Below are 23,309 nucleotides of genomic sequence, written 5' to 3'. Positions count from 1 at the left end.
GAGAGATTCACATAAACAAACACCAAATTGCTCACTAGGCACTGTTGCAGTTTGACGCCTCGAGAGTCACGATGTGGCCGCCATGCAAGACGAGCGTTGCTCCCTCTCAGGCCCGTGCGCTTGCCAGCTGCGGGTGTTACTGGGGGTCCAGCCGAAGCACTAGCGAATACGCCGCAATCACTAACTCACTACACAAGCGGCGTGGCCTCCATAAATAGGGCGCGCCGCCTCTGGCTGTTAACGGACGCTAAGGCTAGCGCGCCACACACACACACATTTAGCTTCACTGGTTACAGCGCTCCCTTTTCCTCCCGTCGAGTTGCGCGTCGTCATTGGCTAGGTCCCGTAGAATTTTCTGGAGACGTCTGGCATTTTCCGGGCGGATGAATCACCGTCATCGCCGGGTGATGAGAACGAGGGTGACAGCGACTTGTACAAAGCCACGCGCTTTCTTGCGCAGGGAAGGAAGCTTTTCTCGAACCTTCTGGAAATTTCGATGCACGCCGCACGGGCCTCGCGCTGCGCCAGCTTAAGGTGGGACACGGGTCTTAAAATCGCGAAAAATGGTCAAAAATGGCAATTTTCAAAAATTGCTGTTTTGAAGTCTTCAATGTCCCGACTATGCCTCTACAAAATATTATAGCTCAATTCCTACTCAAAGTATTAAAATAACGGCAATTTAGAAACGTCGGTGAGCCGAAATTGAACTCCAAACACGAAAATTTGCACTATTTTCAAGCCGCCGTAGCTCCACGTGGTGCGAACCGATAGGCGCCATCTTAATCTCGTTTGAAAGCTCGTTTCCCGCTCTCTCCCCTGGCGTCTCTCAACACGTTGTAGGTTTTCGCACAGCGGAGCTTTCGGCATCCGTCTGCTACGGGTGAATCGTCGCGAGACAGCCGCTGATTGGGTAAAGCGAGCGCTCTTCGAGGCGCAGCCCTCTGATTGGCCGTGACGCATGCCTCGCCTCCCGCGACTGCGTTGCCGACTCTTCGTCGTCTGCTTTCGCCCGCTGGCACGTGATTTTTTGCGCTCCTCTTTGTTTCCTAGCATTTCTCGTTCTGCCTTTTTTCTCATCGTTCCTGTAAATATTTTGACTATTAACTCGCTCCTCTTAGCTTCGAAGTTTTTGTTTTCGTGTGTATTTGCCTTCCTGGTGTCTGTTCCGCGTGTCTCGATGGCGCGAGACGCGCACTTGAAAGCAAGCACGCGAAAAGCAGTCGGCAAAAAGAGACGTGCGTGGAATAAGAAGAGTGCCACATCGAGAACTACAGCTTCGGTGTTGGTGCAAGCTGCAGGGCCGTCGGCGGATGCGGCTGGATTGAACTCGTCGACCACAGTTTTGCCGATGGACGCGGCTGGACCGACACCGTCGATGTCAGCTTCGTTGGTGGATGCCGCGACTGGTCCGTGCCGATCGGCGTCAACTTCGGTGTTACTGCAAGTGTCTGCGGTGCCAGTGGATGCGCTTGGACTTAGCTCGTCGAAAATATCGACTTTTGATGCTCTGCGAGTCGCTTCGAATTCCGTGTCGTCGGACGCGGCCCAGCCGGCTGAGCTAAGCCTAACGACGACTTCGGCGTTTCTGCACGCCGCTTCAGCGCCGATGGACGTGGCTAAACCGAGTTCGCGGGCTCAACGTTTGGAAACAGTGTTTTTCACAGAGGCGGAGTGCACGGGACGCGAAAAATACGCAGATAATGCCAGGACGTCATTGGCGAAGAAGTCCGCGACTTCCCGCAAGTTCGAGCTGATGAACGTCAGCACAGTAAGTGTAGACGACGATCGCGGCACTGAGTACATAATTGTTGATATGAGCATACTGAAGAAGCTGTTTGCATCCACAAGCTGCAGCAAGTGTGGGATGGCCAGTGTTCAACTCGCGAAATGCAGCGGAAGAGAGTATGGCTTAGCTGTGAAGTTAGTGCTCACATGTTCGAATTGCGATTTCGCCGAGCGACACTTTTCGTCGCCACTGTTATGTTGGTTAATGTCGGAGAGACTGACGACACGGACCAGCCCAGTTGTGAACAGAAAAGGAAATAAGGTTTATTCAGGATTTGAACTTGGGTCGCGGTTACGTAGGTGGCGCTGTCTGAGCCTTGTTAGGATTGAGACGGCCACGTAGAGATGGCGCTACAGGATGAGAAGCAGAGTTGCAGTTGTGCGCATACATAACACGCCCTTCTTTAACAAAAATTGAGAAGGTTGCACACGGAATATCCTGGTTATCTGAAGTCACTGACTGGGCTCGGATAACGTACAGGAGGCTTGATCCTTCTTCCTGATTGAGTAGTATGAGGTGGGCAAGAAGGTACTTGAAGTGGTTGGGTAGGAAGGACCGGATATTCTGGGTTCTGTTGAGGAGTGCTTGAGTCAATTACCTCGTAGTCTTCCGGCGAAGTTTGGGCAGTAGGACGTTCCGCCGTTCGTGGTCGCAGGTGGATTCGATTTCTTACAAAAATGCCTCTGGTGTCTGTTTTCACGGCGTACCTTCTAGGCTCTGGGCCCACATTTACCATGGTGGCTTTTGTCCAGTTGCGGCTATTTCGGAGCCATACGGGTTGGCCAGGAACAAGCGAAGGAAGGTTTCTTGTGTTCAGGTCAGCATGCTTGTGTTGTTGTTTCTGCGTTTCTTGCGAAAGATTCTGGTGAGCCTCAGTTGGAAAGCTTGGTTTCAAGGCACTTGGTAGTGTTGGTAGGAATGTGCGAAGCTTTCTACCCATCAGGAGCTCAGCCGGTGATTTTGCTCCTGGTATTGGTGTGGAGCGGTAGTTGAGGATCACTACTGCTAGGTCGTTGCCTTCCTCGGCTGCTTTAGTCATCATAGCCTTGATGGTCTGTATTGTTCTTTCTGCTTGACCATTGCTACGGGGGTAGAAGGGAGAAGACGGCTGGTGTGTCACGTCCCACTCACGGAAGAACTTTCTAAGCTCGTCGCTGTCGAAAGGTGGTCCCTGACCAGATACGATTGTCACAGGAATGCCAAACCTGGCAAATGTTTCCTTCAGTACCTGTATCAGCGAACTTGCTGTGGTTGTTCTCATCTGCCGAACCTCTACATACTTGGAAAAATAATCGACAATCAGCAGGTATGTCTTTCCCTGCAGATGGAAGAAGTCCATGGCGAGTTGTTGCCAAGGTCGATCAGGAAGGGCTCGGTCCAATAGAGGCTGGTGTGGATTGCCAATTTGATGTGATTGACATATGTAACAGCTCTTGACCAAAGTCTCGATGTCCTGGTTTAGAGTTGGCCAATACACACTCTGGCTTGCCAAACCCTTGCACGCAACGATTCCGCGGTGTGCTTGGTGGAGCGTGCGAAGCACATTTGCCTGGCATGCGGCTGGTATAACCAAGCGTTGGCCGTAGCACACAAAGCCTTCCGTTGTGTAGAGCTCGCTTCTCACATGGTAGGATGGTTTGACTTTGTTGTCTACCTGTGCGAGTTTTTGAGGCCATCCTGGATCGTGATCTGCTGTTTCCATTCTTGTTGACCCATCGGGAGCTCTTGATAAGGCATCTGCAACTGCTAGTTGTTTTCCCGGAACGTAAGTCAGAGTCACGGTGTACCGCTGGAGGCGAAGTAGTAGCCTTTGAAGTTGGGGTGACATTTTGTTCAGGTCCTTATTCTGCAGGCCAATCAGAGGTTTGTGATCCGACTGTATGGTCACTTCACGTGCGAACGTGTAGTAATGAAATCTTTCACACGCAAACACGACGGCTAGCAGTTCTTTCTCGATTTGCGCATACTGCTGCTGGGTGGCTTTGAGAGCTGCTGAAGCGTAGGCCACGGGTCTGCCTTCTTGCAGTAAGACTGATCCCATTCTATAGGAGCTGGCGTCCGTAGAAATTTTCATGGGCTTTGATGGATCAAAATAGCGAAGAACGGGTGCTGTAATCAACCTTGACTTCACGAGCTGGACGATGTCGGTATGTTGTTGCGTCCAGTGCCAGTGAACATCCGTCTTCAGTAGTTCACGAAGAGGGCTTGTGAGTTCCGGAAAGTTGGCAATGAATTTCGTCAAGTAGGTAACCATTCCAAGAAATCTCTGCAGTTCTTGCTTGTTTGTTGGCAGTGGCATAGACTCGACGGCTGTCACCTTTGCTGGGTCTGGAGCAATCCCATGGGATGATAGTTGGTGTCCAAGGTATGTAATGGACGTCAAAGCCAGCTGGAGCTTTTCCTTGTTAAGTTTCAGGTAGTTGGCTCTGGCACCTGTCTCAGGTTGCCCGCATGTTCTTCAAGGTTTCTTGATGCCACAAGGATGTCGTCAGAATAGGGCTTGACAATTGGTTGCTGCTCAAACACCCTGTCTATGGCTTGTTGGAAAAGTTCAGGAGCTGTTGCAAGGCCAAATGGAACCCGAAAGAAACGATAGCGTCCCCAGGGCGTCGTGAAAGTGCACAAGCGCGAGCTTGGCTCGTCTAGGACCAGCTGATAGAATGCACTTTTAGCATCGAGAACAGAGAAAATCTTAGCACCATTCAGCGTTGCGAATAACTCTTCAGGAACTGGAACCTGATAGTGCTGTCTTTTCACAGCTGCGTTAAGGTTGCGAGGGTCTAACACAGCCTTACGTTGCCATCTTTTTTGTGAATAATGACAACTGGGTGAACCCACTCGGAAGGCTCTGTCACCTTCATTATGATGCCGTTCTCTTCCATCCGTTGCAGTTCGGCCTTCACTTTGTGCTCTATTGCGCAGGGTACTCGGCGTGGAGCTGACACCGTAGGAATCACTCCTTCTTTCAATTGTATAGAGCACACCCCAGGCAATTTCCCAATGCCTTCAAATACATCAGAAAAGTCGTCGAGCACGTTCCTTATGGTCTGGGTTGCTGTGCATGCAGCTACAGTTGTTCGCTGCGGCCGTACTCTTTTGATGAGCTGCAATGCCTTGCATGCGTCGGCGCCTAAGATTGGCTTTAGTGGCTGGTTGACGACGAGGAAATTCAAGATGCAGGAGTTTTCGCCCGCTGAGCATTGCAGTTGGCATTCAGCATATATAGGAAGTTCCTGCCCAATGTACGTCGTCACTCGTGCATACGTCGGCTTCATGTCTGGTTGCATACGCCAGTTTCTGATTTGATGCATGGGCATGATGTTCACGTCGGAGCCGGTGTCCAACTTGAACCAGATGCTGTGACCATTCACGCAGACTGTTTCGAACCATTCTGAGGCACTTTTTACGTTGAGGAGATCGAGGCTCTCCAGGAAGAATTCTTGTTGCTGATCCTGCTGCTGAGGACCTTCAAGGAGCCCGATTCGCTGACTTAAGTTGCTGCCTCGTTGGCGTTGTTTACACATTCTCGAAAAATGCCCGAATTTGCCGCAGGCGTAACAGTTGTGACCGTAAGCGGGGCAGGTGCGCGGCTTTTGCGTTGTTCCACAGCGCGAGCATTTGCGTTGCTGCTTCTGCTGCGGGATCGAATGCGGGGTTCTCGAAGCTAGTTGTTTTGACGAGTTCCGTCTTTTCTGATTGTTTATGACTTGCACTTCAAGCTTGGGCTCTTGCAGGTCTTTTACGTGCTTCTTAGAAATCTCTGCTGCTTTGCACGTTGTAATTATTTTGTCAAGCGTGAGGTCCCGTTCACGGAAAAGTCGCTCCCTCAATGCTGCGTCTCTAATTCCGACAACGATGTGGTTGCCTATGAGCCTCTCTGCTTTTTCTCCAAAGTCGCATTTTTCTGCTTGCCTCCGGAGGTCAGTTACAAAGTCGTTGAACAATTGGTTTGCTTTTTGTTGCATGCTGTTGAAGACAGCCCACGCCTGTATTACGTTTTTGTATGGCTTGTACAGAGCGTCGAACTGCTCGAGGAGGTACGTAACTTGATCCGGCGTCTGCGCGCCGTCGGCGCTCGGAGGTTGAGGGGGGAATGTCTGGGCGACGCGGCGGCCGCGGGGCCCGAGAACATGGAGGAGTAGGGCCTTGCGAGTAGCGGGAGGCTTGCTGGCGTACTCGCATGCGAGTTCGTAGATGTTGTAGGCGTCTTTCCAGTCTTCCCATGCCTGATGTGGGTTGTCGCCGGGCTTGAAGTGAGGAGGTGGTTGCAGAAACACACTGGCCATATTTACGGGGTTCTAGGTTATTCTGACACCATGTTATGTTGGTTAATGTCGGAGAGACTGACGACACGGACCAGCCCAGTTGTGAACAGAAAAGGAACTAAGGTTTATTCAGGATTTGAACTTGGGTCGCGGTTACATAGGTGGCGCTGTCTGAAGCCTTGTTAGGATTGAGACGGCCACGTAGAGATGGCGCTACAGGATGAGAAGCAGAGTTGCAGTTGTGCACATACATAACAGCCATGAGTGCCCGGGAAATCTAGCATCATACCTTTTGAAGTAAATCTGCGAGCGATGAAAGGCATACAAAGCATAAGGAAGGGAGTGACTGCTCTAGCGGATTTTTGTGCAACAATGAACCTCTCCCACCGAGGACTTCACCACAAAACTTTCAGGGGGCACATGAACACTATGGTGAAAGCTTGCCAGGCAGTTGCTACTGCTACAGAAGCAGCAAGTGTCAAAGTGGTGAAGGACTTATACAAAGACTTCCTGAACCCAACAGGGAATGTAGACGTGATATTTGATGGCACATGGAAAACGCATGGCCACAATTGAAATATTGCAGTTGGCTGCATTATAGAACTTTACACTGGCCTTGTACTGGACCATGTTGTGATTTCGAGGTACTGTCGTGGGTGCCAAGGGGCACCTGATCCCAGTGACTATGGTTATGGTGACTGGGCTGTGAACCACAAGTGTATGAAGAACATTGACTGCAATGCCGGACGGATGGAGACTGAAGCAGCTATGATTTTATTCAATAGGTCCTTGGAAAAAAATGGGTTGCGGTACACAACCATACTTTCGGATGGTGATAGCCGCACATTTCATGCATTGACCCAGGAAGGCGTGTATGGATATATATCCATCGAAAAGGACTGCCTCAACCATGTCCACAAGCGGATGGGGACGGCTCTTCGCAACTTGGTTGAGAAAAAGAGGGCACAAGGGCAATCTCTTGGTGGAAAGGGCAACCTTACCCAAGAAAAGATAAAAAAGATCACCAATTACTATGGGTATGCCTTGCGGAGCCATAGCCACGATGTCGCAGGCATGAAAAAGGCAGTGCAAGCCACGCTGTTGCACCTGACCTCAACAGATGAAGCCCCAGATCACAGTTGCTGTCCACAGGGAGTTGATTCATGGTGTGCCTTCAATCGTGCTTTGGCAAACCAGGTGGAGCCGCCACCACACAAAAACCCTCTGCCAGGCCATGTTCGCACTGCGCTTGAGCCAGTTTTTGCCAGGCTGGGCGACGAGGCCCTCTTGGAGCGCTGCAAAGATGGCATGACACAGAATGCCATCGAGTGCCTGCACTCTGTTATCGTGAGCCAATGCTCTAAAAACATGCATGACTCTTTGCTGGCTGTTCAAAGGGCTGTTGTAGAAGCAATTTCTCGCTTCAATCAAAGGATGGCAGCAACCAGCAGAGCTGTTGCAGCGCAGCTTGGTTATAGTCCTGGCAGGTACCTTATTCGTAGGAGCCTTGAAAAAGATAAGCAGAGGCTGTGCAGGTCTGATAAGGATCACACCGATTGTGAAAAGGTCAAGAAGAAGATGGCCAAGAGGCACAGGCCTGACAAAACCCAAGACTACTGCCCAGGACTTACGTGAATGATTTAAGGTTCAGAGACTATAGCAAGTGACTTTCTGAGTGTCTTTTTTTGTCAAGTGCCAATGCCATACATAGACTTTCGCAGCCATTACATGAACAGATTTATGTAAATTTGGTGTCATTGTGTTCAGTAATAACTGGGCGGCATGCTAAAGCATTAAATTTTTCCATGTGATTGGTAAACAAAAGTGGCACAGTGAGTAAAACTTTGAATGCAGTTTTCTCAGCTTTGTTTATTTGGTAAAAAGCCTTGCCTTACGGAACTTTTCATAATGTTTGCATGCACGGATTTTATTGAACTTGGTATCATTTTTTTTAGGAAAATCTCAGCTACATCCTAAAGCTTTCCGTTTTTGATAAAGTCTGATAGACTAGCAATTAGATCAGATGCAAACCAATTACTCCCACATTGTTTTTTTTCCCCCAACTTTGTTATTCATTCATGACCTATGTAATGACTTCATGAAAATTTCCTTAGTTTTAGGATGTGCAGTAGGCCCTTAGAAATGACAGCATATTTTCAGAACCAGTTTTTTTTAATTAATAAAATACCGTAATGGCCCGTAAGAAAAGACACTATGTGCGGTACATTATCTTGCCATATCTTCATGTCTAGATGAGGTATTTAAAATCTAAATACATATTTGGAATCAGCATTCAAAGATATATCACCATGGCAATTTTCAGCAAGATAGGTTGAGAAATAAAAAAAAAGTTTTCAAGACCCTCATCCCCCCTTAATAAAATGTGCGCCGGTTTCGTGACACCCAGTCCTCTTGCATGCGAGGCGAATGTTCTACCGCTACGCCACAGCTGCTTCATAATTAAGCTTAATAAGCGGTATAAACTGAAGGCCTATGCACATACTTGTAGTTATGATGACCTGGCAGTTGAAAGCTTCTACGAAGATGTAGAATTGGCAATGCGGAAAGTAAAAACGCAGTATACTGTACTAATGGGGGACTTCAATGCCAAGGTACGGAAAAAGCAGGCAGGAGACCAGGCAATAGGTGACTATGGCATCGGTTCTAGGAATAGCAGGGGGGAGTTACTAGTTGAGTTTACAGAGCGCAGTAACTTACGAATCATGAATACCTTCTTCAGCAAATGGAAGAACCGGAAATGGACATGGAAAAGTCCTAACGGGGAGACTAAAGATGAAATTGACTTCATACTGTGTTCGATCCCCGCCATTATGCAAGATGTACAGGTAGTAAGGAAAGTGCAATGCAGTGACCACAGGATGGTTAGGTCCCAAATTAGTCTAAATCTGAAGAAGGAATGCAACAGGTTAGTAACAAAGAAGTCCATCAACAAATTAGCGGTGAGGGGGAGGGCAGAAGAGTTCAGGATCTCGCTTCAGAATAGATATTCAGCTCTAACCGAGGATGGCGACATTGCCTTAGAAGCAATAAACAGTAATTTCAGAGATATTATTACTGAGTGCGCTGTAGAAGTAGGCGGTAGGATAGTTAGAGAGAATACTGGTAAGCTGTCTAAGAAGACAAAAAGTTTGATTAAGAAACTCCAGAGTATGAAAGCTTCCAATCCAGCAGACCACATAGAATTGGCAGAGATATCAAAGGTAATCAATAAGCGCAAAGTGGCTGATATAAGGAAGTATAACATGGAGAAAATTGAGCATGCTGTAAAGAACGGAGGAGGCCTTAAAGCGGTGAAGAAATTAGGCATAGGCAGAAATCAGATGCATGCGCTAAAGGACAAGGTGAGCAATGTCATCACGGATATGGACAAGGTAGTCAATTTAGCCGAGGAGTTCTATACTGATCTCTACAGTAGCCAAAGTAGTCGAGACCCTAATGAGATTGGCAGTAGGGAAAAAAAGTCAGACGTTCCACCAGTGATGAAGGGCGAGGTTAAGAAAGCAATGGAAACTATGAAAAGGGGGAAAGAGCTGGAGAGGATCAAATAACTATAGATTTGTTGAAGGACGAGGGGGATATCGTGCTAGAAAAACTGGCTACCCTGTATACGCAGTGCCTGGTGTCATCGACGGTATTGGAACGATGGAAGAGCGCAGACCTTATCCTCATTCATAAGAAAGTGGAAGCTAAGGACCTTAAAAATTACAGACCAATCAGCTTACTGTCTGTTACGTATAAGGTATTTACTAAGGTAATCGCTAATAGAATCAGGAAAATCTTAGACTGTAATCAAGCGAAGGATCAAGCAGGGTTTTGAAAACGGTACTCTACTATCGATCATATCTATACCATCAATCAGGTGATAAAAAAATGCTCGGAATATAACCAGCCCTTATACATAGCATTCATTGATTACGAAAAAGCATTTGACTCAGTAGAAACCTTTGCGGTGATGCAGGCATTGCGAAATCAGAGCGTAGACGAGCCATACGTGAAAGTGAAAGTGCTGGAAGATATATATAGTGGCTGTACAGCAACCATAGTTCTGCATAAAGAAGGTAACAAAATTCCCATAAAGAAAGGTGTGAGGCAAGGAGACACGATCTCCCCAGTACTATTCACAGCTTGCTTAGAGGAAGTATTCAGAGACTTGGAATGGGAGCAGTTAGGGATAAGGGTAGATGGAGAATACCTCAGTAATCTTCGATTTGCTGATGACATTGCCTTGCTAAGCAACTCAGGAGATGAACTGCAAAGAATGATTGGTGACCTGACAGGAAAAGTAGAAAGGCAGGCTTGAAAATCAATATGCAGAAGACTAAGGTAATGTTCAACAGCCTCGGGAAGGAACAGCAGTTTACATTAGGTAGCGAAGCACTGAAAGTAGTAGGCGAATATGTCTACTTAGGACAAGTAGTAACCACAGATCCGGACCATGAAAAGGAAATAAGAATAAGATTGGGATAGAGTGCATTTGCCAAGCGCTCGCAGATTATGACTAGCGGCTTACCGGTATCGCTGAAGAGGAAAGTATACAGCAGTTGCATCTTACCTGTACTCACCTATGGGGCTGAAATTTGAAGGTTAACCAAAAGGGTTCTATGTAAGTTGAGGACAGCGCAGAGGGCTATGGAACGAAAAAGGGTAGGGGTAACATTAAGAGATAGGAAGCGTGCTGAGTGGGTCAGACAAATAACTCAAGTTACCAACATTCTAGTGGAAATTAAGAAGAAATGGGCATGGGCAGGACATGTAGTGCGAAGAGAGGATAACCGATGGTCGTTTAGGGTAACAAACTGGATTCCATGGGAAGGAAAGCGTGGCAGAGGGTGGCAGAAAGTTAGGTGGGCGGATGAGGTTAAGAAATTCCCAGGGGTCAAGTGGATGCAGCTAGCACAGAACTGGGTTAATTGGAGAAATATGGGAGAGGCCTTCGCCCTGCAGTGGGTATAGTCAGGCTGATGATGATGAAGTTATTTTATGGCTATTAATGTATAATGTAATAAAGTGTTTAGTGCTCTTTACGATGATTGGCATTGTTCAATCCGATTTACTCATCGCAAGTAGGCAAGCCTACATGCGTGAAAAAATATGTGGGTGTGCTTTTTTTTTTCGCCAGTCCAGATATAATGATAATCGGTTATAACGATCGGATTTTTAGATTTTTTCAATTTCGCTATAAGTGGACTGCACTGTAGTGGTTTGCTACACACCCTACTCATGGAGTGGGAGGGGATGTGGTGGTGCAGGTTGTGCTCTTGTGTGTGCTCTTTACTTAAAAGATGGCACTTGCTACAAGACACTTTTTGGGCTACAGTTATGTGACCAGAAAACGGGTGATATCGCTCTAGTAAACTCTTTAATGTATCCTGTTTAATGTCTGACTGCTTTTGTGCACGAGTGTGCTTAAGACGAATTTACTGATTATTGTTCTCCTGCCGTGCTTATGTGAATTGTTGTAGCAGCCTCTTTGAACGGGTGCAAGGTCAGGGAGCAAGTATTACAGTCGCCGACTGATTTTTCGGACTCCGAAAATTCAGACATATACTCGATTATTCGGATTGCTTCGCGGCACCGTCACCCTTCCAATGCATAACAAATACCGAAATTTCGGACACTTTGCAACCTCTAATTTGCTTTTTCGAACCCTACTCGAGCCAACTCGATCGACAGCAGCTACCCACACTGACGCTGACTGAAGAATGGAGCGCCATTTCTGTTTTGGAATGAGCCTCCTTACCGCGGTAGGAGCGCAGTCTACTCATCATCATCGTTTTTGTGTGTTCCAGCACAATGGCTAGTTTCAGTCTTGCCCATCCAAATCCAGGTCAAATCCAGTAGCCGCTGGCCCGGTCGTCTCTTCTTTCTTCCTTGTGACGGCGTGCGGTGTAGTTATAGTGTGCAGTGTTCATTCTACTTGTGTTCCTTGTGTGTTGTGTACGCCTAGCAGTGAGACCAACGAAGCACACTGGAATGGCGCCAACATCGGGGCAGTCATCACCAGGGAATTAGCTAAGAAGCGCGGCAAATACGCAACGATGACAATGGCGAAGAAGATTGCCATGATCCATCAAGTGCAGAATGGCAGCCCGCAGAGCGAAGTTGCCCGGGAGTTTGGCATATCGAAGCAGACTGTGTCGGACTATATGAAAAAAAAATGAATGTTTTGAACGAGTCATTGAAGTCTTCTTCAGTGCTGGAAAGAAAAAATTTCAGAGAGAGCAGCCACTTGAAGCTCGAAGAAGTGCTCCATATGTGGCTGTGTGCGACAGTTGCAAAGAGGATCCCAGTGTCGGGTGATCTTCTCAAACAAAAGGCGGAGGCCCTCGCACTGCGTATGAGTATCAAAGGTTTTAAGTTTAGTGATGGCTGGCTACGCAATTTTAAGAAGAGGTACGACCTCACTTTCAAGAAGATGTGCGGCGAGAGTGGTGCCGTTGGACTCTTGTAACAAATTACTGCTCCGACAGACTGGAGTCGTTGCTGGACCGATTTTCGCCTCATGATGTCTTCAATTGTGATGAAACAGGCCTTTTTTTATAAGATGTTACCCGAGAAGACTGGCGACCCCTGCCACGGCGGAAGGCATAGCAAAGACCGGGTCACAATGACGGTTGGCAGCAACATGTTGGGAAACGAAAAGCTCCCAATTCTTGTGATTGGGAAATCAAAGAGCCCGAGATGGTTCAAGGGGGTAAAAACATTGCCCGTGTGGTATGAAGCCAGCTCGAAAGCTTTGATTACGCTGCATCTTTTCGCTGCCTATGTACGCAAGCTGGACCAGAAATTCAAGGCCCAAAATCACAAGGTGTTACTCTTTGTGGACAATTGTGGTGCTCATGGCCACATTGATGACCTGGAGTCCATTCAGTTGGAATTCCTGCCACCAAACACAACGAGCGTCCTTCAACCCATGGACCAGGGTGTGATTAAAAATTTGAAGGTGCTATACAGAACACGCTTGCTGAGTCGTATGGTTCTGTGCATTGACGCCGGCAAGCAGTATGCTGTACCTCTGCTGTCGGCGATCAGCATGCTTGCTGACGCCTGGAAGGCAGTGACTGCAGCCACACTCTGAAACTGCTTTCGGCATGCTGGATTTGTTGGAGTTGGTGAAGCGGATGCCACGGCCCAGGATCTACCCGTCCGACATGCTTCCCACAGATGGCGAACATGTGCTGCAAGACTTGCGCAGTGGCGGCAGGTTGATCCCAGACGCAGTCACCTTTGGGAACTTTTCAAATGCCGACAGTGCAGCACTTACATGCACGGAGCTGGACGATGACGAGATAATTCGTCAGGTGTCTGCTGTCCCGCCTGACGACTAATCTGAGTCAGAGGACGACGCACCACCTGTTCCGCTGCCGTCGCACGTGGACCTTGTGAATGCGGTGACGATGCTTGCAGCTGCCTAAAGTGACAGCGACCCTTTCTGAGATTCAGGCCGATCTGATTGCTCGCAAACAGAGGAGCGTCCAGCAGCGTATTCACGATTTTTTCCAGCCAATTGCGGGGCCTGAATAAGTGCATAGGGCATGCCAGTGCATAGAAATAAAGTTTTTTTTTTTTTTTTCTGATTTTGTTTTTTCGGACTCCTGTTTATTTGGATTTTTCGGCGGTCCCCGTGAGGTCTGAATAATCGGTCGGCGACTGTAGTTGAATCCTGCCACAGTTAGGCTAATACAGTCCAGCCCACTTAGAACAGCCGCAGATATAACGAACGCTCGCTTAGTACGAACGAGGGCGGTGCTACCGTCAAAATATATATTGGGGCAATGGCACAGTGTCTCACATAGAACGAACTGTTGTGGCCTCAACACTCGGTTAGAGCGAACGCGAAGCTGTCAGGCCCCGTAGTTGACCGAGCCGGCGGTGTTTGGCGCAGTTTCGCTCGACTGCGAACCCCCGGAAGTCGAATTTCGCGCACTTTGTGTTCCCCTGACGCGACGCGAACACAGAGCGCGCAAAGCGTCCCCCGGCGCTCCTTTGCGGGTAAAATATAGTAAAAGAAAAAGCGCGCATTGAAAAATAAAAACGAAAAATCGCGCGCGCGCTGTGACGAAAGAGAAAGTGGCGCCGCCCGCGTCTTTGTGATGCATCCACGTGATCTGCGTCGGCCAATCCGGAAAGTCAGGCACCTGCTCTACTGGCTCAAACCGGTTCTTCATTTGTTGCGCCGTTGCAACCCCGCGCTGAGGGCATTGCGCCGTCGATTCTTTCTGTGCGATGGCACTGTGTTGACATCGTTGCCGCATCCGTGCCTTTCCCAAATCGGGGAGTTGAAGGCTGTCTCAACGCGCGAGCCCGAGGGCTTGACTTGCACCTGGTGCGATGAAGGACTGTATGCCGACCTCTTCAGATACTAAAAGGAAAGCTGTTGACATCGACACGAAGATGGCCATTGTTAATGAACTTGCTCAAGGTGCAAAAAACTGCGAACTGGTCAAGAAGTACGGACTGTCGAAATCGACCATTTCAACCTTTGCTAAGGGCAAGGAAAAGATTCTTGGTGCTACTGTGAATGCCGACCCGACGACTAGAAAGCGCCTTCGGAAGGCGACCTACGCGGACGTTGAGGATGCACTGCTGAAGTGGTTCGCTGACGCCCGGTCTCGCAACGTTCCGATCAGTGGACCGCTGATGCTCTCCAAGGCTAAAGACTTCGCCTTCCTTTTGGACTTTTCCGATTTCAGCCCAAGCAGTGGATGGCTCCACCAGTTTAAGGCTCGCCACGAAATTGTTTTCAAGGCGGTCGTCGGCGAGGCCGCGTCTGTGAACAACGAGGACGTCGATGCGTGGCTTTCCGACAACCTCCCAACAATCACGAGCTATGCTCCACGGAACGTTTACAATGCCGACGAGACTGCGTTGTTCTATCAGATGTTGCCATCTAAAACGCATGCCTTGAAAGGCGACAAGTGCGCAGGAGGGAAGAACAGCAAGTTGCGCATAACCGTTCTTCTGTGGGTCAATATGGACGGCAGTGACCGGCGGCTGCCTTTTGTCATTGGCAAGTCACGTAAGCCGCGATGCTTTGGAAGCTACGTGCCCGTACGCTACAGGAACAATACAGAAGCCTGGATGAGTCGTGACTTATTTGCCGAGTGGCTTGTCGAGTTCGACCGCGACATGGCACGAAAAAACAGGAAGGTCCTGCTCGTGCTGGATAACTGTGCAGCGCACCATGTGCAGCCTTCCTTGAGTGCGGTGACAGTGCTCTTCTTGCTTCCCAATGCAACCTGCAAAATTCAGCCGCTGGATATGGGCATCATTCATGCGTTCAAGGTGTGCTACCGGCGGCGCGTCATGCAATGCTTGTTGATCGCGATTGATGCTGCCATGCCAGTTCGCATCAGCTTGCTTGCCGCCGTGGAGATGTTGAAAGCGGCGTGCATGGAACTCACTGCGGAGTGCATAGCAAATTGCTTCCGCAAGGTGGGTTTTATGGTCTCAGGCACCGAGGACGCCATAGATCACCTACCGGCCTTCCGGTGGGTGATCTATGGTCGCACAAGGACTTGTGGCAACGCGTCGTTGACACGCAGATGGCCGGACCTGACGTTGCCTGGGACGATTTCGTTTCTGCTGATGACGACGCCGACATTGCGGAGCCATGCACTGACGAAGCTATTGTGCGTGAAGTGCGAGCCCTTCCTGACTGCCCAGAGACCGACTAGGACGATGACGAGAATGCTGCTCTACCGTCGTTTGCTGTGAGCACTTCAACCGCGATCGGTTACATCGCGTCGCTTAAAGAACTTGTGTGCATCAGAGGCCTTGGCGATGAACATATTACCGCGCTGGAAAAATTAGAAACGGCAGTGATGCGATCAGCTTTGAAGAAGCAGACATGCATCACGGACTTCTTTCAAAAATAAAGCTAATTTTCGTCTCACTTGCTCTTTTTGCCCGTATTATAGGTGGTCCACTCGGGGTGCGCACGGGTGCTTGAAAACCTTGAATACCATTGAATTACGGAAGTCTGTTTTCTAGGCCCTTAAAAACCTTGAATTTATGACTGGTCCTTGAAGATTCTTGAATTCCTTGAATACTAAATTTGAACTGGTGTTTTTCATCATGATAACGTTTTTGTTGCTAAACTTTTCTTGACTGAGTTCTTAATGAACTGCGGGGAAGGAAACGTATCGATTTTTAGCCTATTTAGCGCATTCTCGTTAGGCGGCTGGAAACACTGCAGTGGGCGCGCGGCTGCGTCGTCCCATCGGTATCGCATCGCCATCACTCACCGAGCCCAACGTTTTTAGATAGGTTTACCGAGCCGTGCGGCCGTGCCTACGCTGACGTTGCCCTAGTGCTTGCATTTTTGGAATGAGCGTGGCTTCTGCCTGTCAGCGCACGTGATATTTTCATATGTGATACAATGCCCGGAAAGAGCAAGTTTCAGGCTACGTGGCTCCACCATGACGAATACAAGCAGTGGATTGCGCCTGATACAACGAGTCCGCATCGGGCTAAGTGCAAGCTTTGCGGTAAAACTGTGGATGTGACTGCCATGGGTGAATCCGCTTTAAAAAGTCACATGAAAAGCGGCAAGCATATTGGCGCAACGAAGGTAGCGCAAGGGAGCGCGTTGAAAAGGTACCTGACGCCGGTCGCGGTAGAGCAGTCTACTAGCGCGTGTTCCTCGCAGTCGCCAAGCCTAAACGATGCTTGCAAAGCGCACGAGCTTGTCACTGACGCTGAAATTCTTTGGACTCTGAAAGTTGTGACATCCCACTTTTCGTACCGGTCGTCATCCCAAGCAGGGAAGCTATTTCAGCGCATGTTTCCGGTCAGTGAAGTGGCAAAGGCGTTTTCTTGTGGTGAGAAGAAATGCGCTGGAGCTCCCTTGAAGTAGCCCTGAGGAGCTGCTTCCTAAGGATTTTTTTGTTTTGGGCAGTTGAAGCAGTGGACAATATTTTGAGGGTATAGGAAATAACCAACAATTTTATAAAACTAATTTTTTACTTTTCTGTGGGATATGACCAAACTTTCACTGTGATATTTTATGAAGCTATATTTAATTTTTTACTGTGCAATAGAAGCAAATCTGCGTAGTGATGTTTTTTTTTTCTTTGTGGAATAAATATTTCAGACGTTTTGAGAGCACTGTTTGAAGATCTTTGACATGGAAAAAAAAATTAAGCCCTCGAAGGGGGCCTTGAAAATCCTCCTATGGGGGCTTGAAATTCCTTGAATATCCTTAAATTTTTTTCTTTGCCACCTGTACGAACCCTGTCCACTTACTACAAACTTTAGATACAACGAACAAATGCCGCGTGACGATCAAGTTCGTTATAAGTGGGCTGGACTGTACGACCCACGAAAAACTTCACTGAAGCGGAAGTCGGTTGTAACGAATGAGGACCACAACATTGCCAGATTGGACTGAACAATTCGCGAGCACCGTTTATTTCCAAAAAACTGTCATTGCTCCTCTCTCCACTTCAAATCAGGGCCGCAGTGCAATTTGTGAGCGGTTAGGAAATCTTAGAACATGCACATACTACACGTTTGCTTAGTACAGACGTAGCCCCTGCACTGGCTATTAAAATATATAATTGTTTTTCCACGCATATTTCTAAAGCACTCCTGCTCTTTTCTGTGTGCGCCCACCTCACTGTGCGTGAAATAGGGACCACGTGCACATTGGATTCATTATGAGATATGCCGGGCTCAGAGTCTTCATAGTCTCTTTAAAATGTGCGGTACGAACATACTGGTGATGTTATTATTTGTTGAGACTGAGCCTAGACTGCTGTCACTTTTCCATTTACTGGGCGCACGAGAAAATTGTTGAAAAAAAAAAAGGAAAGACAGCACGGTGGTCGCTTGTAGCCACGCCAGTTTCATGCTGGGCGATGGCCAATTGTTGCATGCTGCTTGCTCTGTTTCTAGCCCTAGCATGTTCCAAACTGTGCCACAGCTACAGCAAAAGGGGCTTTGGAGCCGGCCACCTTTTATCGTACGTCAGTTTTTACTAAGGCTTTGCAAATATCCAGGTTTTCAAATACGAATCGAATGCAAATGTGGGGAAAAAAATGTCCTCAAATGCTTGATATCAGTGAAAAGTAGAAAATTATAAGGAAGGTAGCAAACACTGTTTATCTTGTTTGTTTCCAAATTCATGTGGTGCTTGTAAATAAACTATGGTGAATTAAGACATTTTTGGTGTATTTGGTAATTTTCTAATATTCGGAAATTTTGGGTATCAGCTTTTCAAAAAGAATTCAATAAGAAACATATGTGATTCATATTTGATGTTTCGAAAATTCGCACATCCCTAGTTTTCATCTTCGCCGTCGAGGCAATAACATTGGATTTAACTGAATGAACAACCGATTTCTTTTGCATGTTCATTAGTGAAGTGAACAGAAAACTCCAGGCAGCCTCGCACCAACAGGTGTGGTTTGCATGCATGCAACTCTGGACCAGCGGCACTATCACATCCTTATGTGCATATGTCTACTCGTTAAATCTGATCCTGCAGGGATAGCCGGTACAACTAATTAAGTTCAAAACTGATATGAGCCGCCATTTGGGTGAGACCAGTGAGAGAGCGACATTATTTCGAGGCTAGAAAGCATATTTTGGCTGTATAAATGTTTTCTTGGAGGAGGAAGGGGGGGGGGGGGGGGTTGGGATAATTATATTAGCCCTGTATATAGCCTGCTGGTGGGGAATACTGTAGTTCACTGTAGTGAAACTTTTTGTTCTAGGAGCACTCGTTATAGCAGGATTTGACTAATCCTTTTTTTTTGTTTTCTTTCCCTTGCCCGCAGATCTCATTTTACGAGCAGATCAAGCAATTTCTGTTGACGACTGGATACTTCAGTGACAGTCTGACGACACACTTCTCGTCAAGCCTAATGGCGGTAAGCCCCTGCACATCTTCCTGCAGTCTGTCTTCGAGCGCGGAATGCTTACAGGAGGCACATACCACATTTCAGCCATATTCTGCACGCACCATTGGCTAAATAGTGTTATCATGAAAGGTTATCTTGTGTATATAGTGTCTTCTTGGATACATGCGTGGTTTAGTAAATTTTAATTGAATGACTGGTTTGACTAGTATGAATGCAAAAACCTTGGATGCCTCGTCCAGAGATATTGAGCAGGAAAAATTGAAACAGCTGCATATATGATGCATACAGTACAACCTCATTAATTCGAACTCGGCTTATTCGAAATCCCGCGTAATTTGAAGGTTTTCAGCAGTCCGAACATTTTCTATGAAAATCTCGCTGGATAAATTGAACAGTCAGCGTGCCTAAACTTTGTTAATTCGTCGAGACTTACTGCGACCTCAGTGATCTCTGCCATGCAACGCGCGTGTCTGAGGCTAGAATCAGTTTTTAGAGATGCCGCTAGGTGCCACTAGCACCACTAGATCTTTTCGTTTTTCCATTGTTCCTTGCCTACCATTTGCGTTGCAGTCGTCGCACGTTCCGGTCTCGTCGTCTTCGCCGCATTTCTACCTATTCTGTGCCCTGAGTGGACGTGTATGTGCTGTGCTCTTCGTTTCAGACTTCATTCCCGGAGTTTTTTTTTTTTTTTTTTTATTGCGCAAGTTCGCTCTTCGGCATAAGGTTTTAAATATATTGATACAAACCTGTGGCAGCAATGAATGCCAACAGCTCTCGGTGGTGTGGGCCATGTGTCCATACCCCTGTGTCGGGCGGTCTGGTAGGGTTGTAGGAGTGGCTTCTAAGGTGTGTTTTGCGTGCCACGCGAAGACCAGGACAAGTCATTAGGAAGTGGTCTAGTGTGACCTCCATAGCAGGGGCTGGGCAGAAAAGGCAGTTCATGGGAGCAGTCTGAGTGGTCCAGGAAGGTTTTACAGCAGGCGTTAACGCAGCACCCACGCGGATTCTTCTCAGCGCCACCTTCTCACGGCGAGTTAAACCGCCGGGAAGGTTTGATCCACACGGTGGAATTAAAGCAAGCGTGGAGCGGCGAAGAAAAATTTTTGCAGGCACTACAGTATCTCCTGCGGACAACTGTAACATAGGCAGAGGATACAGTTGAGCCCACTTATAACGGCCCCACTTAAGACGAACTTTCGCTTATAACGAACGAGACCGGAGCGACCGCCAAAATATACATTACTTCAATGGCACAAGATCGCACGTATAACGAACGTCCATGAGCGCTGCCGATCGGTTACAGCGAATGGACGGCGTAAACCCGGCACCCCGATACGAGATAACGATGGGCTTCCATCCCTTTCGGTCTGTTTTCACAATCCTCCTCGCAAACGAGCTACCCTTTGCTCGCCGACGCGCGCTGCCTACGAGTGTCGGCGCGTGGTGTGGCCTCCAAGGCCACGCTGCCGCCCCTCCTCTGCAACTCCGCTCCCCTCTCCTCTCGCCGCCCCTCCTCGCAACTCCGCTCCCCTCTCCTCTCGCCATTCCCTCGTCTTCGCCTGTCTCCACGGCACCGGCCGCCGGCATTGTCTTCGAAGTTTTGTCGTTTCGTCTCCTGGCTGTTCCATTGAGCGGCCGTGCCAGGGGCGTGGGGCAGTTGTACTGTTTGCACGGGCGGACTGAATGCGCAGCGGCACGCGCGCGCCGCATTCAGTACGGCGGTGACGGTTCGTGGCCTCCGAGATTTGCGGAGGTAATCTCAGAGGCCATGGGCGGTTGAAAGCAACTACGGTAGGAGCCAACAGGTGGCAGCACTGATGCTCAGGGATGCCTCTCATTGGTCTTCCCGCTGCATACCGTGCCCCGCTGTGTGTCCGTTCCGTTCCATTCCTTAGGCACTTCCTCGCTTGCCTCGCGTGATTGTCGCACGTGCGCATGTGCTTCGTCAGTTGCGGCGCTTTGTTGTCATTTTCGTGTGTGTGGTGTGAGTGCTTCATCTGTCGGGCCTGAGTCGTATAATTCGGGATGGTGGACGGGAATTGCCTGCCTCCAGCGGTCACGAAACGAAAAGCGCTGGACATGGCAACGAATCGAGCAATTGTGACGGAACTGTCTCAAGGTGCTAAAAATTGCGAGCTGGTGAAGAAGTACAACGTGTCGAAATCAACCACCTCGACAATTCTGAAGAATAAGGAAAAGATCACCAGCTCCGACGCCAACACAGCGGACAGAAAGCGCCTGCGGAAGGCCACCTATGCGGACGTAGAGGATGCGCTGCTGAAGTGGTTCGTCGACGCACGGGCTCGCAACATTCCGATAAGTGGACCAATGATGCTGGGCAAAGCCAAAGACTTCGAATTCCTACTAGATTTTCCCGACTTCTGCCCAGGCAATGGCTGGCTACATCGGTTCAAAGTGCAGCATGGGATTGTTTTTAAATCGATTGTCGGTGAGGCGCGTTTGGTAAGTGACCAGGACGTTGCCAATTGACTTGCAACAAACCGAGCCATTATTGCAAGCTACGCGGAGCAGGATGTGTATAACGCAGATGAAACTGCATTATTTTATCAGATGCTTCCAGACAAGACGCACTCCATGAAAGGGGAGTCATGCGCTGGCGGTAAACACAGTAAAGTGCGCGTTACAGTTCTTCTGTGCACTAATATGAATGGCAGCGAGCGGTGCATGCTGTTTGTAATCTGAAAATCCAAGAAGCCACGTTGCTTTCGGAACCATATACCCGTGTGCTACAGGCACAATACTAAGTCCTGGATGACACGGGATTTATTCGCAGAGTGGCTGGGCGAGTTTGACCGCGACATGCAGAGGCAAAGCAGGCGCGTGCTGCTGTTGCTCGACAATTGCTCAGCACACCACGTGTAAATGTCTCTGACGGCAGTGACTGTACTTTTCCTGCCGCCCAATACCACTTCTAAAGTGCAGCCTCTTGATTTGGGCATAATACGCTCCTTTAAGGCATCGTATAGGTTCCAAGATTACCTCGGAAGGAGACTGCAGCCATGAAATTAGGAGACGCCTGCTTCTGGGAAAGAGAGCAATGGTTAGCCTTGACCGCCTAGTAAAGAGCAGAGACATTAGTCTGCCAACCAAGATCCGTATAACTCGTGCTATGGTCTTTCCAGTTGTGATGTATGGATGCGAAAGTTGGACTGTGAAAAAGGCTGACCGCCGAAGAATTGACGCGTTTGAATTGTGGTGCTGGCGAAGACTCTTGAGAGTTCCTTGGACTGCCAGAAGATCAAATCAGTCAATATTGTCGACCATAAACCGTGACTGCTCATTGGAGGGTCAAATTCTAAAGTTAAAGCTCAGCTACTTTGGTCATCTGATTAGAAGAGAGGAGTCGCTGGAGAAAGATTTGATGTTGGGAAAGGTTGAGGGTCGCCGGAGAAGGGGTAGGCAGCGAATGCGATGGTTAGATGGCATTCTCGAGGCACTGCAGATGAAGTTATGTGATGTTAGGAGGATAGTGAGAGACCGGAAAGCGTAGCGTGACATGGCCAATAGGGTCACGAAGAGTCAGACACGACTGAACGACTGAACTGTACTGATAGGTGCCGCATTGTGCAGCGCTTGCTCATCGCCGTTGACCATCCGGCCGCTAACTTGCCGCTCCGAGTTTCATTGTATTCAGCCCTTGAGATGGTGAAGGCGGCTTGGGCGGAGGTGACGACTGCTTGCGTGCGAAACTGTTTCCGCAAGGCTGGCTTCGTCGACGCAGTACCGGACGTCGGGCCTGATGCCTCCGATGATGATGATTCCGGCGGCGATTTGTGGCAGCGCGTCGTCGACTCCGACATGGGAGGCCCTGGCATTGGTTGGCAGGATTTTATTTCTGCGGATGAAGACGCGGATATTGCGGAATCGTGCACGGACAAAGGCATCGTTTCTGAAGTGCGAGCCGAGAGCGACGCGGAAGAATCAGATGAAGATGAAACGTCTGAGCCAGCACCCGTAAGCACATCTGTAGCAATGGGCTATATAGAGGGCCTCAGACAACTTGCCTATGCCAAGGGACTCAGCGAAGAGCAGGCTAGTGCTTTAAATAAACTGGAGACCGCCCTCATCGCATCTGCGCTGCAGAAACAGACGAGCATCACAGACTTTTTTGCTAAGAAATAAATTTCGTGTTTTGACCGCCAACTTTTTTTTTTTCTCTTTTTTAGTTTGTGGTCCAGTTACTACGAACTTCGGGATATAACGAACGGACGCCGCGTGACGCTCAGGTTCGTTATAAGCAGGCTCGACTGTATGTGACTTTCTGGGAACAGGATGCATCATCAGTTTCTGTGAGACGGAGCGTAGTGTGGGCAGCCCACACCACACGCACAGGGCAAGGATATGTTTGCA

General features: G+C 48.6%; 1 protein-coding gene across 3 annotated transcripts in view; it reads left to right on the top strand.

Annotated features, from left to right (window-relative positions):
• Nucleotides 1–23,309, top strand: part of Dic1 (Dicarboxylate carrier 1) — a 63,361-nt gene that overhangs the window by 17,323 nt on the left and 22,729 nt on the right. For all 3 annotated transcript variants that reach the window (XM_084603752.1, XM_084603753.1, XM_084603754.1), the window contains exon 7: nt 18,855–18,947. In XM_084603752.1, coding sequence (XP_084459878.1) covers nt 18,855–18,947 — 93 coding nt within the window. The remainder of the gene's footprint in view (nt 1–18,854; nt 18,948–23,309) is intronic.

This window comes from Amblyomma maculatum, chromosome 5 (assembly GCF_055883805.1).
Source record: "Amblyomma maculatum isolate TAMU_Amacu chromosome 5, ASM5588380v1, whole genome shotgun sequence".
Taxonomy (NCBI): Eukaryota; Metazoa; Arthropoda; class Arachnida; order Ixodida; family Ixodidae; genus Amblyomma; species Amblyomma maculatum.
This window is presented reverse-complemented; position numbering and strand designations above follow the sequence as displayed.